The sequence below is a fragment of the Indicator indicator genome, chromosome 33 (assembly GCF_027791375.1).
Source record: "Indicator indicator isolate 239-I01 chromosome 33, UM_Iind_1.1, whole genome shotgun sequence".
Lineage (NCBI taxonomy): Eukaryota > Metazoa > Chordata > Aves > Piciformes > Indicatoridae > Indicator > Indicator indicator.
The window spans coordinates 410,690-434,200 of NC_072042.1; the positions used below are offsets into that span (position 1 = coordinate 410,690).

The 23,511-nt window shown below is 50.6% G+C and overlaps 1 protein-coding gene across 1 annotated transcript in view; it reads right to left on the bottom strand.

The window, feature by feature from the left end:
* HIVEP3 (HIVEP zinc finger 3) overlaps positions 1-23,511 on the bottom strand; it is a 96,854-nt gene that overhangs the window by 17,054 nt on the left and 56,289 nt on the right. The window contains exon 3 of the mRNA XM_054395178.1: positions 15,229-15,404. Within this exon, the coding sequence (XP_054251153.1) occupies positions 15,229-15,404 (176 nt within the window). The remainder of the gene's footprint in view (positions 1-15,228; positions 15,405-23,511) is intronic.

Sequence of the window (23,511 nt, forward strand, 5' to 3'; positions counted from 1 at the left end):
TCCCTGGGCAACCTGTGCCAGTCTCTCCCCAGCCTCACTCTAAACAATTTCTTCCTAAATGTCACATTTTCCCCTTTTCTCTCCCACACCTCTTTGTGATGAGGATAAACCTGAGCCTTTGCTGAAGCTCCACCAAGGGCTCTTTATCTTCCCAGCAGAGCCCAGGAGGTGGCTGAGCACTGCCAGTGCAGGGCAGTAGCAGGATGTGCCATCAGCCTTCCTGTGAGCTAACACTTGAGTGCTCTGCACCAGCCTCGTTTTTCTCACAAAACAAACCCCACAAAACCAAAAGCAAAGCCAAACACAAAACCAAAACTAAACCAAGCCAAATCAAAACAGAAAAAAACCCCAACAAACCAAAACCAGACAAACAAACACACAGAAAAAGGCAAACAACCACCAGAAAAAATATTAATTCTTGCACTTTTTAATAACCTTCAGCTGAGGACTGAGGTCCCTCTGCTGGTATCCTGCTATCCACAGAGCACCCTGGTCCCTGAGCTGGGTGGGAGTAGAGAGGGGTCTCTATCAACCTCTCTTTGGGTAGTATAGATCAATCAGTAAGCAACTATTCATTGGAGCAGAGCATTGCCTGTGATGCCTTCACATCTCAGAAGAGTTGCATAACCACCCAGCCACCAATTTCCTGTCTCTTTAGAATTATAGAATTGTCAGGGCTGGAAGGGACCTCAAGGCTCAGCCAGCTCCAACCCCCTGCCATGGGCAGGGACACCTCACACTACAGCAGGTTGCTCACAGCCACATCCAGCCTGGCTGCAAAAACCTCCAGGGATGAGGCTTCCACCACCTCCCTGGGCAATCTCTGCCAGTCTCTCACCACCTTCATGGGCAAGAACTTCTTCCTAACATCCAGTCTGAATCACCCCATATTTTTTTGCTCCATCCCCCCCAGTCCTATCACTCCCTGACACCCTCAAAAGTCCCTCCCCAGCTTTCCTGTAGCCTCCTTCAGATCCTGGAAGGCCACAGGAAGGTCTCCTCAAAGCCTTCTCCTCTCCACACTGCACAGCCCCAACTCTCTCAGGCTGTCTCCAGAGCAGAGCAGCTCCAGCCCTCTGCTCATCCTCATGGCCCTTCTCTGGACACCTTCCAGCACCTCCAGATCCTTCCTGGAACAGAGGCTCCAGAAGTGGACCCAGTGCTCCAGGAGTGGTCTGAGCAGAGTGGAGCAGAGGGGGAGAATCCCCTCCCTGGCCCTGCTGGCCACACTTCTCCTGCTGCAGCCCAGGCTCTGCTTGGCTCTCTGGGCTGCAAGTGCTCACTGCTGGCTCCTGCTGAGCTTCTCCTCCCCCAGCACCCTCAAGGCTTTTTCTTCAGGGCTGCTCTCCAGCCAGTCCCTGCCCAGCCTATGTCACTGCCTAGGACTCCCCCTCAGCTATTGCCTGAGCCCATTTTATACAGAATGGAACAGCTCCAGCAGGAAAGACCAAGAGAGAAAAAGGCTGACTATAGAGCCTGATGTATCCCCAGCTGGGATGTGGATTCCAAGGATATTTAAGAATTGCAATGCAGCAAACCAGCTTCAATGAAAGAGGTTTACTTGGGATGAGGATGAGGCAAGCCTGGCTCAGGTCCTTGCTCCCAGTCAGACCTTTCTTTCTCCTCTCTGGGGTAGGAGCTTTGTTGTGCACCCCATGACACTCAGCCTCATGCTCTGCTTCCAGTGAATCACTTGTTCGAAAGTCAAAAACTGTTTCACCCTAAAGTATCCAATGAGTTCCATGTGGCCTCATGGAACTGGAATTGAATTTTGGACCAAATTAGCAAAGAGACAAAACTGGCTCAGGCTGTTGAAATCAAGCCCTGCTGCTGCTGCTGCCTGTCCATCAGGGCACATCACATCTTGGCTGGCAAAAGTGACTCAGCTTTGCCTGCCTGCCACAGCAAAAGCCCTTTCTGGTTTCCATCCACACAGGAAATCAGCCCAAGGTGTGAGCAGGGGGTTGTTGGTTAACCCAGGCTCTGTGGCACCTCAGGAACTCAGCTGTGATCCCCATGGTGTGGGAGGAAAGGTCCAGCAGGTGTTCTGGTGCTACCTCATGGCCCAAATGAGCTCAGAAATGCTCTGTGCTGCATGAACATGGCCTGGGCTGGACTGGGAGGGTGAAGGGACACTGTTCAGTGCCATGCTTGGGGTAAGACTGCAGCCACCTTGTGCTGGGGGGAAGGGCTCTGGTCCTCAGAGGCACACAATGGCCACCTTGGCCACTTCAGGTGTCCAAAGGACCTCCTGCTGCCTTAGCCCCAGGGCTGTCCACCTTGAACTCTGCTCTCCCTTTGCTGCTGCAGGATCTGGGTGGGCCTGGGGGCACCCAGCCAGCCACTCCTGCAGCTCTGCACTCATCACTGCACCTCTGCTTTGCTCCACCTCCACCCTGACCAACAGCTGGGGCTGGCAAGCTCTGCATGAAGCCAGCACTGTCACTTCTTTTTTTTTTAAATTTTCCTTCACTGGGGGCAACTGTCCTTGAGCAAGGCAACACCACAGCTTCTCCTCTTCCTCCCACACACAGGTGTGAGCTAAAGTCACTGCAGGGGCAATGCCAACTCCCCCTGTGCAAGGGAGTTTATGCAAAACACCCAAGGGCCAACTCACAGCATCTGTTGTTCTCTTTTCCCTTCTGTTTTCTCCTCTGCTTTCCACTTCCCTTCATTCTCATTTGCTTAGATAAGGGAATACTCACACTAATGAGCATGATAAGCCTGCAGTGCTCACCCCCCTGGGCATTGTGACAGCATCAGAGGATGTTAGGGGTTGGAAGGGACCTCCAAAGATCAAGTCCAACCCCCTGCCAGAGCAGGACCATAGGATCCAGCACAGGTCACACAGGAACACATCCAGACAGGGCTGCAAAGGCTCCAGAGAAGGAGACTCCACAACCTCTCTGGGCAGCCTGCTCCAGGGCTCTGGGAGCCTCACAGTGCAGAAGTTCCTCCTCCTGTTGAGGTGGAACCTCCTGTGCTGCAGTTTCCATCCATTGCTCCTTGGCCTATCCCAGGGCACAACTGAGCAGAGCCTGTCCCTGTCCCCTCCCTCCTGACCCCCAGCCCTCAGCTATTGACAGACATTGATCAGATCCCTCTCAGCCTTCTCCTCTCCAGACTGCACAGCCCCAGGGCTCTCAGCCTCTCCTCCCCAGGCAGTGCTTCAGTCCCTTCAGCATCCTTGCAGCCCTCCCTTGGAGTCTCTCCAGCAAATCCCTGTCCCTCCTGAACTGGGGAGCCCAGGCCTGGATGCAATATTCCAGGTGAGGTCTCCCCAGGGCAGTGCAGAGGGTCTGTCCATGCACAGCACCCTGCATGCACCCCAGGAAGAAATCCCAACCACAAAGGGATGCTGCCAGCCTATTAGGGACAGGATGCTCTGCAGACTAGATTCTCATCTGCCCTAGGACTGCACCACTTCAAGGAAGTCAAAAGCTCCAGGCTTCTACACATCATCTGAGAAGCTGAGCTCTCATCTTGGGAGCTCTTTGGAGGAGAAGGACATTTATCTCATCAGGTTTCTTCTTACAGTTTGTGATTTTAGACCCTCTTGAGCAGTGCTGGCAGGATTAAATGCTAAAGTCCTTCCAGTAAAATCAAGACCACTGTGTCTAAGACAAAGCTGGATGTGACTCCTACAAGGAAGGACTCACAGCTGCTTCTTGCCTTACAGAGTTCTGGCTCCCAGCTTCCTAAAAATCACCAAAATCCACCTGGCCTTACTTCCTTGGAAACAGTGGGAAAGTGTATTTGGAGGGGCAAGAGAGAAAGGAGCAGGCAGAGAGGGAGGGTGTATGGAAATAGCTGAGCAGTTGGATTGAATCCTAGGTGAGAAGTGGTCCTCACTAGGGACTGTTTACTAAACCTTCCCAGATCTGGAACCATACAATCATAGAACCACAGAATGGGTTGGGTTGGAAGGGACCTCAAAGCTCATTCAGTTCCAACCCCCTGCCATGGGCAGGGACACCTCCCACCAGCACAGCTTGCTCAAGGCCTCATCCAGCCTGGTCTTGGACACCACCAGGGAGGGGACAGCCACAGCCTCCCTGGGCAACCTGTGCCAGTGTCTGCCCAGCCTCACTCCAAAGAATTTCTTCCTCATCTCCAGTCTCCATCTCCCCTCTCCCAGCTCAAAGCCATTGTCCTCATCCTGGCACTCCCAGCCCTTGTCCAAGTCCCTCCCCAGCTCTCCTGGAGCCCCTCCAGGTACTGGAAGGCTGCTCTGAGGTCTGCCTGGAGCCTTCTCTTCTCCAGGCTCAACAGCCCCAACTCTCCCAACCTGTCCCCATAGGGAAGGTTCTCCAGACTCTGATCATAGAATAATAGAACTACAGAATGGTTTGGGTTGGAAGAGACCTCAGAGACCATCGAGTTCCAACCCCCTGCCATGGGCAGGGACACCTCCCACCAGCCCAGGTTGCTCATCCAGCCTGGGCTCAAACATTTCCAGGGATGAGGTGTCCACACCTTCTCTGGGCAATCCATTCCAGTGTCTCACCACCCTCAGAGCAAAGAGCTTCCTCATGTCCCCATGCTGTGGCTCTATTTACACTCAGGAATCAGTGGAAGTTGTGACCCCACCCCAGCTACTGCTGCATCAGAGGAGCACAGGTGGTGTCAGCACAGCTCGCTCTCTGCTTACAAGTGTCTATTATGGGCTGCTTAAGCTCTTCTGATGTTGTGAGGTCTTATTCTGGGCTTAAAGCAGCTTAAATACTTGTGTTGTTTTGAGAAAGCTGAAAGTCTCATGTTCCAAAAGCACTTAAAGCAGCTTAAGAGGGACAAAAGTGATTTCCCAGTGACACTGGCAGAGGGGAATTAATTTCTCAGAATAGCCATTGCCATATTGAGTGGTGGCAGGGTTAAAGAAAAAAGTAGGAAAAAGAAAGATGAACACACTGGAGGGAAGGATCCATCCAGAGGGACCTTGACAGGCTGAGAGCTGAGCCCAAGCCAACCTCAGGAGGTTCAACAAGGCCAAGTGCAAGGTCCAGCAGCTGGGTCAGGGCAATCCCAAGCACAGATCCAGGCTGGGCAGGGACTGGTTGGAGAGCAGCCCTGAAGAAAAGGCCTTGAGGGTGCTGGGGGAGGAGAAGCTCAGCAGGAGCCAGCAGTGAGCACTTGCAGCCCAGAGAGCCAAGCAGAGCCTGGGCTGCAGCAGGAGAAGTGTGGCCAGCAGGGCCAGGGAGGGGATTCTCCCCCTCTGCTCCACTCTGCTCAGACCACTCCTGGAGCTCTGTGTCCACTTCTGGAGCCTCTGTTCCAGGAAGGCTCTGGAGGTGCTGGAAGGTGTCCAGAGAAGGGCCAGGAGGATGAGCAGAGGGCTGGAGCTGCTCTGCTCTGGAGACAGCCTGAGAGAGTTGGGGTTGTGCAGTCTGGAGAGGAGAAGGCTCTGAGGAGATCTTCTTGTGGCCTTCCAGGATCTGAAGGGGGCTACAGGAAAGCTGGGGAGGGACTTTTTAGGCTCTCAGGGAGTGATAGGACTGGGGGGGATGGAGCAAAACTAGAAATGGGGAGATTCAGATTGGATATTAGGAAGAAATTCTTCCCCATGAGGGTGGTGAGAGACTGGCACAGGTTGCCCAGGGAGGTGGTGGAAGCCTCATCCCTGGAGGTTTTTGCAGCCAGGCTGGATGTGGCTGTGAGCAACCTGCTGTGGTGTGAGGTGTCCCTGCCCATGGCAGGGGGATTGGGACTGGATGAGCCTTGAGGTCCCTTCCAACCCTGACAGTTCTGTGATTCTATGAAGATTTTTGTAAAAATGATCCTGTCTGTCCTGGCCATACCCCATCCTTTTATTTCTATTAAATGGGAACAAATTAACAACTCCATGTGTCCCTGGGCAACCTGCTCTAGCTGGAGGTGTCCCTGCTGACTGCAGGGGGGTTGGACAAGATGCCCTTTGAGGGTCCTTTCCAACCTGATGCAATCTGTGAACAATAAACCAACAAGTGACCAACTGCATGGACTCCTGCACCTGGGGAGCAATAAGCTCCTGCAGTAGTACAGATAAGGAGTGACCTGCTGGGAAGGTCCTGGGAGTGCTGGGGGACAATGAGGTCACCATGAGCCAGCAGTGTGCCCCCATGGCCAAGAAGGCCAAAGGGGTCCTGGGGTGCATGGAGAAGAGTGTGGGCAGCAGGGTGAGAGAGGTTCTCTGTCCTAATGAGGCCACAGCTGAAGTCCTGGCTCCATTCTGGGCTCCCCAGTTCAGGAGGGACAGGGATACACTAGAGAGTGTCCAAGGGAGGCTATGAAGATACTGAGGGGTCTCCAGCAGCTCTGTGAGGAGCAAAGGCTGAGAGCCCTGGGGCTGAGAGCCTGGAGAAGAGCAGCTCCAGAGGGCATCTCAGCAATGCTCAGCAAGAGCTAAAGGAGCTGTGGGGGGCAAGAGGCTGGAGACAGACTCTGCTCAGTGGTGCCCAGGGACAGGCCAAGGGGCAATGGGCACAGACTGGAACCCAGGAGGTTCCATCTAAACAGAAGGAGAAAGTTGTTTGGTGTGAGGGTGCTGGAGGCCTGGAGCAGTCTGCTCAGAGAGGTTGTGGAGTCTCCTTGTGTGGAGAGCTTCCAACCCCCCCTGGCCATTGTGCTCCTGGGCAAGCTGCTGTGGGTGCCCTGCAGGAGTGGATGAGCTCCAGAGGTCCCTTCCAACCCACAGCACTCTCTTGATTCTGTGAGTCTGTGACTTAAACATCCATCCTGCCTGCATCAATGCAGGCTATAAAATATTTCCCATCTTCTGGAGTAACCCTATCAGCTTCTATTTAGCCTAAAATGAATCTTCCAGAAAGGGATCTGGGCTGGATTTGCATATTTCCAAAGACAGAGCATTAGCAGATTTCCCATTGAGGGTTTTGCTGAGACTTAATAGCTGCACTGTTTAAAGAAATAGCAGCCAATATCCCACTTGAATTTGCCAGTCTTGTGCCTCCAGCCCTCAGTGCTGGTTTTATTTTATTATTTTATTTTATTTTATTTTATTTTATTTTATTTTATTTTATTTTATTTTATTTTATTTTATTTTATTTTATTTTATTTTATTTTATTTTGGTTTATTTTTTTTTTCACCTTTCCCTGAACGATTTTCTCACCATGTGCCATCTCCTGGCTGAGCCACTGGGGTCCTTTTGTGTTCCCAGCAACCCATCTCAAGCCACTCTGTGTAATGGAGAAGGTAACAAGTTCATGAGGATCATAGAATCAGAGAATGGGTTGGGTTGGAAGGGACCTTGAAGCTCATCCAGTTCCAAACCCCCTGCCATGGGCAGGGACACTTCCCACCAGCACAGCTTGCTCAAGGCCTCATCCATCCTGGCCTTGAACACCTCCAGGGAGGGGACAGCCACAGCCTCCCTGGGCAGCCTGTGCCAGTGTCTGCCACCCTCACTCTCAACAATTTCTTCCTCATCTCCAGTCTCCATCTCCCCTCTCCCAGCTCAAAGCCATTGTCCTCATCCTGGTACTCCCAACCCTTGTCCCAAGTCCCTCCCCAGCTCTTCTGTAGCCCCTTCAGGTACTGGAAGGTTGCTCTAAGGTCTCCTTGGACCCTTCTTTTCTCCAGGCTGAACAGCCCCAACTCTCTCATCCTGTCAAAGTAACTCTGTCCTCATGGGATAGCTCTTCCAGGATAACTCTGTCCTCATCCCATTGGAGATTTGCCACATCCTGAGGAGTTGAGGACACCAAAGCCTCTTCCCAGCAGTGGCTCCACAGGGATCCTCAGACCCTTTCCCTCTTCCCCACCTCTAAGGAGTGGTCCCAGAACCCCCAGGCCGCAGGGACATTCTGCAGATCCCCATCTCGGGCTGCCCTGCTCCCACAGCAATTAATTCCTTCAGAGCTTTCCTCCAGTGGGAGCTGCCCTGGAGTTTCCAGAGGAGGCTTTAGCAGGGGTCTGAGTCTGCTGGAGCAGTAATAACAACAATAAACTCTGCAGCCCTGAGCTTGCCTGTAAGGGCTGAGGGGTGATGCATTTAATACATTAACATGCTCAGGAACCTCAGTGCCTGCCCTGTGCTGATTGAAGGAACTGCAAAGTCATTTATTAGAGGAAGGCTATGGCAGAGGACCTGAAGAAGTCTGGTGTCTGGAACCTGGGAGTGGAGCAGACTGTCAAAAGGAGACCTTCCGCCAACAGGCAGTGGTGTCCTTCCCACAGGCACCTTTTGAATCAAGACAAAGCTCTGTGTCCCTCCTGACCTCCAAGCCCAGGCAGCAGCAGCTCTGCCAAGGTCAGCTCCACCTCGAGCAGCTCCACTGTGAGCAGCTCCACCTCGAGCAGCTCCACCTCGAGCAGCTCCACCATGAGCAGCTCCACCTCGAGCAGCTCCACCAAAGCAGCTCCACTGTGAGCAGCTCCACCTCAAGCAGCTCCACCTCGATCAGCTCCACCGTAAGCAGCTCCACCATGAGCAGCTCCACTGGAAGCAGCTCCACTATGAGCAGCTCCACCAAAGCAGCTCCACTGTGAGCAGCTCCACCTCAAGCAGCTCCACCATGAGCAGCTCCACCGTGAGCAACTCCACCTCGAGCAGCTCCACCATGAGCAGCTCCACCTCGAGCAGCTCCACCGTGAGCAGCTCCACTATGAGCAGCTCCACCATGAGCAGCTCCACCGTGAGCAGCTCCACTGTGAGCAACTCCACCTCGAGCAGCTCCACCTCGAGCAGCTCCACCTCAAGCAGCTCCACCATGAGCAGCTCCACCTCGAGCAGCTCCACCGTGAGCAGCTCCACTATGAGCAGCTCCACCATGAGCAGCTCCACCGTGAGCAGCTCCACTGTGAGCAACTCCACCTCGAGCAGCTCCACTGTGAGCAACTCCACCTCGAGCAGCTCCACTATGAGCAGCTCCACTATGAGCAGCTCCACCATGAGCAGCTCCACCGTGAGCAGCTCCACTGTGAGCAACTCCACCTCGAGCAGCTCCACCTCGAGCAGCTCCACCTCGAGCAGCTCCACCAAAGCAGCTCCACTGTGAGCAGCTCCACCATGAGCAGCTCCACCGTGAGCAGCTCCACCTCGAGCAGCTCCACCATGAGCAGCTCCACCTCGAGCAGCTCCACTATGAGCAGCTCCACCATGAGCAGCTCCACTGGAAGCAGCTCCACTATGAGCAGCTCCACCAAAGCAGCTCCACTGTCAGCAGCTCCACCTCAAGCAGCTCCACCTCGAGCAGCTGCACCACGAGCAGCTGCACCACAAGCAGCTCCACTGTGAGCACCTCCACCTTGAGCAGCTCCACCTCGAGCAGCTCCACCTCAAGCAGCTCCACCATGAGCAGCTCCACCTCAAGCAGCTCCAGATACTTTGCTCAGACACTTGGAGACATTGTAATGACTCAGGAGGTGAGAGCTTGGTGTGAGCCTGAACCAGAGCAGAAAAGAGCTGTGGGAGGCAGAACATCTGCACAGCAGGGCAGTACTTGTGCCAGCACTGCCCCACACCCCATTTCCTTCCCAGTTTTCCAACTTATTTTCCTCTTTTTTTTCCCTTTTTTCTTTGTTTTGCTTGTGGGTTTTGGTTTGGGTTTTTTTGTTTGGTTTGGTATTGGTGGGGGTTTTTGTTTTAGTTTTTGGGGTGGTTTTTGTTCGGTTTTTTTTTGGCTGTGGTTTTTGGTTTGGTTTGGTTTTTTGTTTGGTTTTTTTTTTTTTTTTTATTTGGTTTGGTTGTGGGTTTTGTTTTTTTGTTTTTTTTTTTTTTTAGTTTTGTTTGGTTTGGGGGATTTTCTTTGTTTTAGGGTTTGACTTTTTGGGGGGGTTTGTTTTGGTTGTGGATTTTGTTTTGGTTTTTATGTTTGTTTTGGGTTTTTTTGGTTTTGTTTGCTTTGGTTTGGGTTTTTTTTTTTGTTTGGTTTCGTTTTTTATTTGGTTTGTTTTTAGGGGTTTTGTTTGTTTTGGTTGTGGGTTTGGTTTTGGTTTTTTTGTTTGTGTTGGGTTTTGGAGTTTTTTGGTTGATTGGTTGGTTTTTGGGGCTGTTTTTTGTTTTGGTTGTGAGGTTTGCTATGTTTTTTATTCTTGTTTTGTTTGGGGTTTTTTGTTTGATTGGTTTGGGTTTTGGGGTTTTTTGGGGGGTTTTGTTTTGGTTGTGGGTTTTGTTTTGGTTTTGATGTTTCTTTTGGGGTTTTGGTTTTTGGTTTGGGTTTGGGGTTTTTGTTTGATTCTGTTTTTTTTGCTTGTTTTGTTTTTGGGGGGGTTGTTTGTTTGGTTTGGTTGTGGGTTTTGTTTTGGAGGTTCTCTTCCCAATCTACTCTGCCCTGGTAAGGCCACACCTGGAATATTGCCTCCAGTTCTGGGCTCCCCAGTTCAGGAGGGACAGGGAGCTGCTGGAGAGAGTCCAAGGGAGGGCTGCAAGGATGCTGAAGGGACTGGAGCACTGCCTGGGGAGGAGAGGCCGAGAGCCCTGGGGGTGGTTCAGTCTGGAGAGGAGAAGGCTGAGAGGGGATCTGATCAATGTCTGTCAATAGCTGAGGGCTGGGGGTCAGGAGGGAGGGGACAGGGACAGGCTCTGCTCAGTTGTGTCCTGGGATAGGCCAAGGGGCAATGGATGGAAACTGCAGCACAGGAGGTTCCACCTCAACAGGAGGAGGAACTTCTGCACTGTGAGGCTCCCAGAGCCCTGGAGCAGGCTGCCCAGAGAGGTTGTGGAGTCTCCTTCTCTGGAGCCTTTCCAGCCCTGTCTGGATGTGTTCCTGTGTGACCTGTGCTGGATCCTATGGTCCTGCTCTGGCAGGGGTTGGACTGGATGATCTTCAGAGGTCCCTTCCACTCCCCAGCAGTCTGGGATTCTGGGATTCTGTGAAGTCACCCACGAGAATGTGGGGAGTCAGGGGCTGCACTTCCCTGGAGGGTCTGGAGATGAGTGGCAAGGGAAAGCTCCGAGTCCTCTCTGCCAAGGTGGCCAAAGGAAAAGCTCTCCCTGACCTTCCTGAAAGGGAAAATTATTAGACTGCAACTTTTTCTTCATTTCCTTCCTGGTAAGAAAACAATGAAGAAGCTGCTTTTAAACAACCTCTTGGAGGCCACATAGCAAAACCTCTTAGGGGAGCACTGCTGCAGTGCAGGAGGAGGCAACTTGGTAGAGAGGCACTTCTAGACCTGGTCCAGAGACAGAAAATCAAATCAGGCTTCAAAAACTACATCTCCAAGGCTGCTGCTTCCATCAGCTAAGTAACCACACACAAAAAAATCTCATGGGCTTGCTTTAAGGTAATCATAGTAATAGCAATAGTAATAAATAGCAATAGCAATAGCAGTAGCAATAATAGTAATAGCAATAATAATAGTAAAAATAATAAAAATAAAATAAAATTTAATAATAATAAAATTAATAAAATAAAATAAAAATAATGTTACAATTAAATAATGAAAATATTAATGAAAATATAATAATGATAAAAATGATTATGATGATAATGATAATATTAATAAACAATATGCAATAATAATTAAAATTAAATTGAAAATACCATTAAAACTAAAATGAGAAAAAATAGGAAAAATAATACAAAGAATAAGATCATAATGATAACATAAAACATAAAACATAAAATAACATTAATAATAAAATAATAAAAATATTGTACATGAAAATATAATAATAATTATGAAAATAATGATAATGATTCTAACTATGATAACAGGAATTAATATTAATAATATATAATAATGATGAAAATGAAAATACCATCAAAACTAAAATAATAAAAAATAGGAAAAATAATACAGATAAGATAATAATGATAAAAATAAAATTAATAAACGATGATAAGAACGATGATTTAAAATATAATAATAGTAATAATAATAATAGTAATAATAATGATAATGATAACAATAAGAAAATTATTCCCTGCAGTTCTGTAACCCAAAGGAAGAGGAACACCCAAAAAGCAGTCAGACAACAGCATCAGTGAAAAGGGGAAAACAGTGAAAGCTTTTTCTCTTGTGAAAGTTTTCACAGCTCTTGGAACATGGATATGGATTTTCTGGGATGGGAAGGGACAGGGAGGGGAGGTGCATTTTAACCAGATAAAGATCCTCATTAAACACAATAATAATCTCCGCTCCCCCCTCTCCCTCCCTCCCCTTGAACTGCTTCCAGACTACCTGAGAGTTTAGAGCATTAGGTCATGCTGGAGAGATCTCCCACAGCCAGAATGAAGACAGCTCCCCAGATAGCCCCAGGGAGCTTACCCTGAAGGCTAAAATTCCCTTTGGAAAGCTGATTTCTGAAAGAGCTTGGGCTTTTTGCAAGAGCAGCCCTGAGCTGCAGCTTCTCCATCCTGCAGCCCACTGCGGCTGCAAAACTGCACACCAGGAAGGAGGCTCCTGATGAAGCAGGATACAAACAAACCTACTCTCAGATGGCTGCAAACTGAACTGTGAAACCCTCCCCCTCCTCCCCACCCCCAGTTCTGCCAACCTCCTGGACCTCTGCATCACACTCCAGGACCACCAGCAAGGATTCTGGAACTGGACTTTTAACTGCTCACTGTATCAGCACACGAGGCTGATCTTTTTCTCTCTCTTCAGTAACTCTTCCAAAGGTCCTCATGTCTCCATCAGCAAACAGCTTTTACCCCCGTGGGGTGCAGCCATGCCCACAGGACTGTGTCAGCCCCTTCCAGCAAAGAGCTATTTTCATGCAATTCCATATTGCTATCATGCAACTACTTGTCCTGAAATGCTGATGTGGGGAGGTTCTGCCCCCCTCATGCATCCAGAGGCAAACAGAGAGTTTTGCATTTGAATCCCAACACTGGGTTGGATTGGTTTGGGGCTTTTTTTTTTCTGAAGGAAGCATTTCCATGCTCCCTTCCTCATGCAAGTTTCCTGCAAAGCTGAAGAAGCTTGGGGGCAAGGGAGTGTTTGCAGTGTGCAGTCAGCACAGTCAGTAGCACTGATGGTTCATGTGCTTCAAGGGAGCAGAGATGAAGAGCAAAGCAGCTAGAGAGATGGTGAGGAGGATGGTTTGATCACAGCATCCTGAACAAAAGCCCTACAGAAGCGTGGGGGATAGCAAGGTGAAGGGAGGGAAGAGGCAGAATGAATTCACCTCTGGAAGGCAAACCTCAGAACAAAGTGACACAAGCAAGAGGGAAAGAGAAAGAGAATTAATCAGAGAGAGCTCCAGGAGGGGGGGGAGGAAGGAAGAACCATCACTCAGACTTGCTGCATGTGTCTGACAAGAATTTGGCCTCAAATCCAGTATCACTTTCCCGTGCTCCCATATGCCAGTGATTACCAACAGGTCCTTACCCAGAAATCACCACCAGCTAAGCCCTCATCCAGCAACTGCCAGCCTGAACCACCCAGCATCAGGGGCACTTGTCTGGCACAGACATGCCCTGGCTAAGTACATGTGCCATGGTCCACACAGCACCCAGTGCCTCCTCCCCACACCTATGCTGTGCCAATTCCTTGGACAGCACTGGGGTTTTTTTGGGGGTGATGCTCTTCTTGAGCAGCCAACTGTCCCCATCTGCTGAGATGGAGCTACAGACCACAGCCTGTATTTTCCTATTCACATCACACTCGAATCAAGAAACTCGGCTCAACATCTTTATTGCAAGGCTTGATGCAAGCAAAGATGGAGAGGAGCTCTGTCAAACCCATGGTGCCAGACTCTTCTGAGAAGTTAAAGGTACCTGGGCACCTCTGAAAACTCTCCCCACAGTCTCTTGGAAAAGACTTTTCCTTTGCAGCTCCTCCCTGCTAGAGCTCACTCGCACGCTGAGGCAACGGTGGAGGTGTCTTGCAAAGAATTTCAGGGGGTGGTGAGGCTGTGGATCATTCATGACTAGATGCCCTGGAATGGAGATCTTTAGAGAAAAAGCCCTACTGATGTGATCTAGAAAATGTGGAAGCTACATGCAACTGTGAGGGATGAGAATGTGCAGAGCAAACAGATCTTGAGAGCAGCAGCATCAAAAGCCACCCAAAACTTGTCCTCCAGGGGCTCGGTCAGGGATGTTTCCCTGAAGCCAGGAGCTGCTGCTGTCACTTTGGGGGTGCTTTGGTCTATAAATCCCTAGACATGAAGCTGTACTTCAGGATCATTCCCTTTAAGAAGCACAAATAGGATGGCACAGATTCAGAGTCATAAATTCGCAGAATGGTTTGAGTTGGAAGGGACCTCAATGATCATCCAGCTCCAACCCCTCTGCCATGGGCAGGGACACCTCCCACCAGCCCAGATTGCTCAAGGTTTCATCCAGCCTGGCCTTGAACACCTCCAGGGAGGGACAGCCACAACTTCCCTGGGCAACCTGTTCCAGTGTCTCCCCACCCTCACTCTAAAGAATTTCTTCCTCATCTCCAGTCTCAGTCTCCCCTCTCCCAGCTCAAAGCTATTGTTCCTCATCCTGGCACTCCCAGCCCTTGTCAAAAGTCACTCCCCAGCTCTCCAGTCTCAATCTCCCCTCCACCTCCAGGGATGGGACAACCTGTCCCAGCATCTCACCACCCTCACTGTAAGCAATGCTCTGCTGCATGCTCTTCACCAACACCCTCATCCAAAACCTCATCCTCCCTCCCCCCAGTTCCTGGGGGAAAAAAAATCCAAAGCAAACCAAAGCAAACCAAAGCAAAGCAAAGCAAAGCAAAGCAAACCAAAGCAAAGGAAACCAAAGGAAACCAAAGCACAGCAAAGCAAAGCGAACCAAACCAAACCAAACCAAACAAAAGGAAACCAAACCAAGGGAAACCAAACCAAACCAAACCAAAACGAACAAAAGGAAACCAAAGCAAAGCAAAGCAAAGCAAAGCAAAGCAAACCAAAGGAAACCAAACCAAACCAAACCAAAGCAAACTAAGCCAAACCAAGGCAAAGCAAATCAAAGCAAAGCAAAGCAAACCAAACCAAACAAAACAAAAGGAAACCAAACCAAACCAAACCAAACCAAACCAAAGGAAACCAAAGGAAACCAAACCAAACCAAACAAAAGGAAACCAAACCAAAGCAAACCAAAGCAAACTAAGCCAAAGCAAAGCAAAGCAAAGCAAAGCAAACTAAACCAAACCAAACCAAAGGAAACCAAAGCAAAGCAAAGCAAACCAAGGCAAACCAAACCATAAACCAAACCAAACCAAACCCCAAACCAAACCAACACCCAAACAAACCCCAAACTTTCCCTTCCCCTTTTCAGCAGCACCCCCGGAGCAGGTTGGGAAGTGAATCCACTAAGGAGAGGTGCTAGGAGCTGGCTGTCTCTTACCTTTGGTTTTAAAAGCAAAGTTACAGTACTTGCAGACGTACGGCCTGACGTCTGTGTGCGTGCGAATGTGCTTCTTCAGCATGCTGGGTTTCTTGCAGCGAATTCCACACTCCTCACATACATACTTCCCTCGTCCACGGCCTCGCACATACACATACTCTTCGTTTGATTTGTACCTATGAGCAACAGGGGGCAGGATAATATAAAAAAAAAAAAAAAAAAAAAAAGAAGATTCCCACCTCCAAAGTCAGCACAGCTTCCCTGCTGGGCGTTCGAGCAGCTTCATCGACAGCACGACTGAGGCTGCTCTGAGCTGTACAGTTATAGGGGAGGAGAATGGGTCTGGGTTGGAAGGGATCTTCAAAGGTCAGACAGCCCAACCCCCCTCACTGCAATCAGCAAGGGACATCCTCCACTAGGTCAGGTTGCCCAGAGCCCTGTCCAGCCTCATCTTGAATATCTCCAGGGATAAGGCCTCAACTACCTCTCTGGGCAACCTGTTGCAGTGTTCCACTACCCTTGCGGTAAAGAAGCTGTTCCTAGCATCCAATCTAAATCTGCTCTGCTCTAGTTTCAAACCATTGCCCCTGGTCCTGTCCCTGCAGGCCTTTGCAAACAGTCCCTCTGCAGCCTTCTTGCAGCTCCCTTCAGGTACTGGAAGCCTGCCCTAAAGTCTCCCCAGAGCCTTCTCTTCTCCAGGCTGAACACCCCCAGCTGCCTCAGCCTGTCCCCATAGCAGAGATGCTCCAACCCCCTGAGCATTTTTGTGGCCTCCTCTGGACCTGCTCCATCAGGTCCATGTCCTTCGTGTATTGAGAGCTCCAGACCTGGAAGCATCCCTGCAGGTGAGGTCTCCCCAGAGCAGAGGGGCAGGATCCCCTCTCTCCATCTCTGGCCACACTGCTTTGGATGCTGCCACTGGCTACATTCAAAACATCTTCATCAGCTTTTTGCCCAGATGTCTGTTTCCTCTTCTGGAGCATGGCCTGCAGCTGTCTCTCTGTACATGCAAATAGCCCTAAGGCTGAGATAAGTCACAGGGCCACCCAAATGCCCTGTTTTGCCCTGTCCTCAAACACCAGCTTAGGTGCTTGGAATAGCCTGAGTAAGATGTGTCACAGTGCAGCCTGGCTGCCTGAATCATCTCTCCCTCAGCCCCTGCTGCATTTTAAAATAAGCCCAGTCTGGTGATGTGCTGTGCAGAGCACTGAGGAAATCCACCCCAGCTAAACCTCTTGTGATCCAACCTTCCCCACCCACTGGGACAACAGCAGAAGCCATCTGAGGAGACTGTGATGCCACACTGCAGGTTGTGTTCCCTGCACAGACATGAGACACCCAGGATGGCCACAAAGAGAAGAGAATCACTCTTCAAAGAGGTTGGGACCACCTCTACTTGTAAACACCACCAGGCACATTATCAGGATTTAGGATTCTCTAAGGGAATCACAGAATTGTCAGGGTTGGAAGGGACCTCAAGGCTCAGCCAGCTCCAACCCCCTGCCATGGGCAGGGACACCTCACACCACAGCAGGTTGCTCACAGCCACCTCCAGCCTGGCTGCAAAAACCTCCAGGGATGAGGCTTCCACCACCTCCCTGGGCAACCTGTGCCACTCTCTCACCACCCTCATGGGGAAGAAGTTCTTCCTAACATCCAATCTGAATCTCCACACTTCTAGTTTTGCTCCATTCCCCCCAGCGCTATCCCTACCTCACACCCTAAAAAGTCCCTCCCCAGCTTTCTTGGAACCCCCTTCAGATCCTGGAAGGCCACAAGAAGGTTGCCTCAGAGTCTCCCCTTCTCCAGCCTGCACAACCCCAACTCTCTCAGTCTGTCTCCAGAGCAGAGCAGCTCCAGCCCTCTGCTCATCCTCATGGCCCTTCTCTGGACACCTTCCAGCATGTCCAGATCCCTCTTGTAACAGAGGCTCCAGAAGTGGACACAGAGCTCCAGGAGTGGTCTGAGCAGAGTGGAGCAGAGGGGGAGAATCCCCTCCCTGGCCCTGCTGGCCACACTTCTCCTGCTGCAGCCCAGGCTCTGCTTGGCTCTCTGGGCTGCAAGTGCTCACTGCTGGCTCCTGCTGAGCTTCTCCTCCACCAGCAACCCCAAAGCCTTTCCTTCAGGGCTGCTCTCAAACCAGTCCCTGCCCAGCCTGTATCAGTGCCTGGGATTGTCAGAACCCATTGCTCACCCTCCCTCACCATTTCTTTTCTGTCCACACATCAGTGCACAGGGAAGGCTACGTGATGGAAGGGAAGGGGGGAGGGGGAAGCTGAAAAATATTTGTGAGCCTGAGCCAAATCCTTCAGCCTCCTGCTGCTTAGCAAATGGAGGCTGTAATTTCCTGTGCTTGCAGCACAAGAAGAATAAGGTAACACCAAAGTGGTCCCCTCAGGTTTTTCAGAGGCCAGGTTTCTGAAGCAGGGGACTTCTTACAACTCATGTTTTGCCTCCCTCTCCAGTAAGAATTATGTGTGGACTTCAGAAATCTCCAAACATCTGCCTTTGAAAATCAGACCTTTTAAAGCATCTTAATAGGGAGCCAAAAGCACACACCACCACCAGGCACCTTTCCATAGCTTCCCAATAAAACCTATTCCAACCCAGAATGGTGAGAAAAACAGCAGCCAGAGCAGGGAGAAGCAGCAGTACCAGGAACAGCTGGTGGGAGGGGGAGGGTTAGTAAATCCTAAAAAACTCTGCATTTATCATGAAAGAAAATAAATCAATTAAAACCGAGTGAAAATACATCAAGGGCATGAGTCCAGCCCTGAGCTGGTAGGATGCTAATGGCATAGTCTGCACAGGATGCATCCAAAAGAGATCCCAGTTACCCACCAGTGTAGATGTAGGAGCAGGTAAGTCACACTGCATGAGGCCCTTGATCAGCCATAGAATGGTTTGGGTTGGAAAAGCCCTCTGAGATCATCCAGTCCAGCCATCAACCCAACCCCACCATGGCCACCAAACCCTGTCCCAAGTGCCATGGCCACAGGCTTATGAACACCTCCAGGCATGGGGACTCCACCACCTCCCTGTGCCAATCCCTGACCACTCTTGTAGCAAAGAAATTTTTCCTCATCTTCAACCTAACCTTTCCCTGATGCAATATCAGGCCCGTTCCTCTCCTTCTGTCACTTGATCCTAGAGAGAAGAGACCAACCCCCACCTGGCTCCAACCTCCTGTCAGGGAGTTGTAAGAGGGCAAAGAGGTCTCCCCTCAGCCTCCTCCTCTCCAGGCGGGATGCATGACCTGGGGTCCAGTTTGTTTCATTCCTTTCTGCAATTTCAGTCCCTGGTGGGTGTTTAAGGGACCTGCTGCAGTAATCTGCCTGGGTGCCATCTGATACATGTTCTGGACTGAGCCCTTCCTCTCCTGCCAAGACCTGGTTTCTCTGTCTCAAGGTCTCATCTGTAAGAGGCAGCTGAACCACTTCTTTGCTTCACAGGAGAGATGTCAGCAGCTGCTTGAAAGGTGATGAGCTGCTCATGCATGAAGGCAAAGTCACAGATCCGCTCTGCAAGTTCAGACACAGAGAAGAGAGAGGAGAAATGGATGTCTAGATAGCCCCAACCCAACCTGAAGTACCAGTAGCAGCACCACCATAACCAGGTCTTGGTGTCCAACAGCTACAGGTAGGGGGATGAATACCTTTTTGGTTTTGTCCTTCAGCATCAGCAGAAGTTCTCCAGCCCATAACCAGGGTCACCTGGCAGCCCAGTCTGTCCCATCTCCTGTAACTGGAGGCACAGCAAAGCCACCTTCTCCATGGCTTTCCCTCTAAAAAAAACCCAGCACCCAAACTCCTTCCTCACAAGGTTCTCCAGAAGGGACAGTTTAGGTTGGGCATCAGGAGAAAGTTCTTCACAATGAGAGTGGAGAAACTCTGGAACAGGGTGTTCAGTGGGTTGGTTGGAGTGCTGTGTCCAGCTCTGGAGCTCCCCAGGGAGCACTCAGATGTTTTTTGCCATTATTATTGTTTCCTTTAGCAAGACCCCCGAGAATTCAGGGCTGGAGCCTCAGTGCAGCAGTGATGGAGAAGAAGCCTTAGGGGCAGCAGATCTCAAATCCTCATGAAATTTTGGGTCATCTGCATGTGTGTTCAGTGGGTTGTTGGGAGTGCTGCATTCAGTTCTGGGACCCCCAAAACAGGAGAGAGGTGCTGGAGAGGGTCCAGAGGAGGCCACAAAGATGATCGGAGGGCTGGAGAAGCTCTGCTGTGGGGACAGGCTGGGAGAGTTGGAGCTGTTCAGTCTGGAGAAGAGAAGGCTCCATGGAGACCTTAGAGCTGAGTTTCAATATCTGAAGAAGACCTCCAGGCAGGCTGGGGAGGGACTGCTCAGAAGGGGCTGTGGGGATAGGACAAGAGGCAATGGTTTGAAACTGGAGCAGGGCAGAATTAGGTTGGACCTCAGGAGGAAGTTCTGCACAGTGAGGCTGGGGAGACACTGGAACAGGCTGCCCAGGGAGGTGGTGGAGGCCTCATCCCTGGAGACATTCAAAATCAGATTCAGTGTCTCCCTGCTCTAGTTGGAGATGTCCTTGCTGACTGCAAGGGGGTTGGACAAGATGACCTTCGAGGCTCCTTTCCAACCTGATGCATTCTGTGAGCATCCTAACAGCACAGCCTCCACCCCAGCATGTCCAGTCAGCTCCCTTTAACCACACAGACACCAGGGTGCACATCCTGAGTTGCCAGGGCTGGCCAATTTCCCATCCTTATTCAATCAGTGACTTTAAAGGAGCAGAAGGAGCACAAGGAACCCAGGAGCCCTGATTTGTCTTTTTCTCTTCCAATCTGTGCTGGAAGCCTCCTCCTCACCCTCCTTCCTTCTCCCCTCCTGTCATTGTGCTGGTAATCACCTTGCCATTTAAACATTGTAACTGCTCCTTCATCAGCCTTGTACTTGCACCACCCTTAATTACTCTCTCACATGGAAATCTCTAAGCAAGTTCTTTGTGTCCAGCAGTCCCTCCAGCAGCCTCATTAGAGCTACCAGGAGCTGCCTTTTGCAGAACAAAAAGGGACAGTCGATGTGAGCCCAAAGGAGACCTTGCTCCTGATCTGACACTGTTGAACCTCAGCCCTCTCCACATCTGAGACTTCTCTACAGCTCCCTGAGACCATGTGGAAGCACAGAGAGAATCACACAACGACAGCATCACACCATGGTGGGGGGGTGGAAGGGACCATGGGAGATCATCCAGTCCAACCCCCCTGCCAGAGCAGGGTCACCCAGGGCATGTCACACAGGAACACATCCAGGTGGGTTTGGAAAGTCTCCACACAAGGAGACTCCACAACCTCTCTGGGCAGCCTGCTCCAGGCCTCCAGCATCCACACACCAAAGAATTTTCTCCTCCTGTTGAGATGGAACCTGCTGGGTTCCAGTTTGTGTCCATTGCCCCTTGTCCTGTCAATGGGTGCCACCAAACAGAGCCTGGCACCTTCATCCTGACCCCCACCTCTCAGCTATTGATAGACATTGATCAGATCCCCTCTGAGCCTCCTCCTCTCCAGACTAACCAGCCCCAGGGCTCTCAGCCTTTCTTTATCACACTGTAGTTGCAGTTCCATGATCATCCTTGTAGCTCTCCACTGGACCCCCTCCAGCAGTTCCCTGTCTCTCTTGAACTGGGGAGCCCAAAAGAGTGTTCAAGGTGTGGTCTGAGCAGGGCAGAGTAGAGGGGTAGGAGAACCTCTCCAGACACACTTTTTTTGAGAAGCAGAAAAAGGAAGGTAACCCAAAAAGCACCAAACCTAACCAGAAGAAGAAAGCAAGGGAAGTGAAACTGCCACAGCACAGGAGAAGGCTGCTGGAAATGCCATCTGCCTACACTGAAGGCTAAAGCAGGAGACAGTGAGGTCCTGGAGCAGGTCCAGAGAAGGGCAACCAAGCTGGGGAAGGGTCTGGAGAACAGGGCTGGGGAGGAGCAGCTGAGGGAGCTGGGGGTGTTCAGTCTGGAGAGGAGGAGGCTGAGGGAGACCTCATTGCTCTCTACTGCTCCCTGAAAGGAGGTTGCAGTGGGGTGGGGGTTGGGCTCTTTTCCCCAGTATCAGGTGATAGAAAGAGAGGAAATGGCCTGAAATTGTGCCAGGGGAGGCTTAGGTTGGAGAGGAGGAAAAATTTCTTTGCTGCAAGAGTGGTCAGGGACTGGCACAGGCTGCCCAGGGAGGTGGTGGAGTCCCCATGCCCGAAGGTGTTCCAGAAACCTGTGGCCATGGCACTTGGGGCCAGGGTTTGGAGGCCATGGTGGGGTTGGGTTGAAGGTTGGACTGGATGATCCTAGAGGTCTCTTCCAACTAAAACAGTTCTGAGATTCTATGCTTCTGTGGATAATTACTTCAATACAACCCCAGGGTTCTCCACTTGCATGATTTGCATCCGAATGACAAACCAATGAAGGCTGACCCTGGAGAAAGGATCTTCCTGCTCTGTAAGGCTGGATGTAAGCAGATCCCTCTAATATCCACAGCTGGAGTCTATGTCAGCAAATCTGGGCTTCTCCTCCAGAGCACTGTGGAATTCATCACCTTGCAGCTAGCAACTTCCACAGCTCCTGCCCCCATCTAATACCCAGGAGGCTCAGTGGTCATGATGAGCTCAGAGACTAATTTAGGAAACCATTCTTTCAAACAGACACACCAAAAAAAAAAAAAACCAAAACCCCAATTCAGTTATTTTCTGCATTCTTGGATGAGTATTTGCTGTGTTCTGCTGCAAGTCCATCAATTGGGAGCAATTCTGATGAATTTTGTGCAACCTCTCCAAGCTTAAGAGGAACTGGCAGGGCCATGGCAGCATCAGTGCTACCAAAGGCAGTGCCAGATTCAATCATAGCATGGGTTGGGTTGGAAGGGACCTCAAAGATCATCTAGTTCCACCCCCCCTCCCACCAGCCCAGCTTGCTCAAGGCCTCATCCAGCCTGGCCTTGAACACCTCCAGGGAGGGGGCATCCACAGCCTCCCTGAGCAACCTGTCCCAGTGTCTCCCCACCCTCAATCTAAAGAACTTTTTCCTAATCTCTGGTCTAAATCTATCCTCCTGAAGCTTCAATCGTTTCTCTGGATTGAATGAATGAAGACTTGGTGGTCACAAGCCAGGCCACCACTCTCAGGAGTCACAAGAAACCCAACAATGAGCAAACATGAACCTGGAGAAAGCTCTGTCTCAGCTCTTTCCCTTAAACTGAGTTGAAACTTAAACCATGAACCATTTATTCCTTTGCAGCCTTTAGGAGGCTTAGCTCTTAATATTTGCTGTTACAAACATCTGAGTCTCCTTTTTTTAGCCACAGACACAACTTCTTTCTTTCCCCCAGCACTGTGAGCCACATCCAAAATCTTCATGTGGCTGAAAACCACACAATAAAACCTTGGAGAGCAGAGAAGGGAGGAAGTTTGGTGGTTCTCAGGCAGGAAAGGAGAGCAGGTTTCTGGGGGACTCATTGCTTCACTGAGACATGGTTGGGCTGAACTGCCACGTTGCTCTGCTCTAAGAACTCATCTGGAGTACCATGTCCAGCTCTGGGACCTCAACACAGCAAAGACCTGGACCTGCTGGAGTGGGTCCAGAGGAGGCCACAAAGATTATCAGGAGGCTGGAGAACTTCTGCTATGGGGACAGGCTGAGGGAGGTGGGGCTGTTCAGCCTGGAGAAGAGAAGGTTCCAGGGAGACCTTAGAGCTGTCTGAAGGGACTACAGGAGAGCTGGGCAGGGACTGTTTGCAAAGGCCTGGAGTGATAGGATGAAAGGCAATGGTCTGAAATGAGAGAAGAGCAGATTTAGATTGGATGTGAGGAGGAAGCTCTTTACCAGGAGGGTGATGGAACAATACAACAGGTTGCCCAGAGAGGTAGTTGGAGTCCCATCCCTGGAGATATTCAAGGTCAGGCTGGACAAGGCTCTGAGCAACCTGATCTAGTGGAGGATGTCCCTGCTGACTGCTGGGGTTGGACTGGATGAGCTTTAGAGGTCCCTTCCAATCCAAACCATTCTGATTCTCTGAATCACTCCATCTCTCCTGCTCCTATAACCCCTAAGAGTTCACCTTGTCTGACAAAGCCTTTGCTGCTGTGGCCTTGCTGGTCACAGCCCCAGCACAGCAGCTGCACACATGTAGGCAGCCAGGTTTTGTGAATCCCCAGAATCTGGAGCTCCATCGTGCCCTGGTGAAGGCTACACCACTGGTGAGTTTTGCAGCAAGTGGAGAAGTATTTCCTGGGCTGGTTTTGACATTTGTTAGTCACTTGTTTGCTTTTTGGCACTTCTGGTGC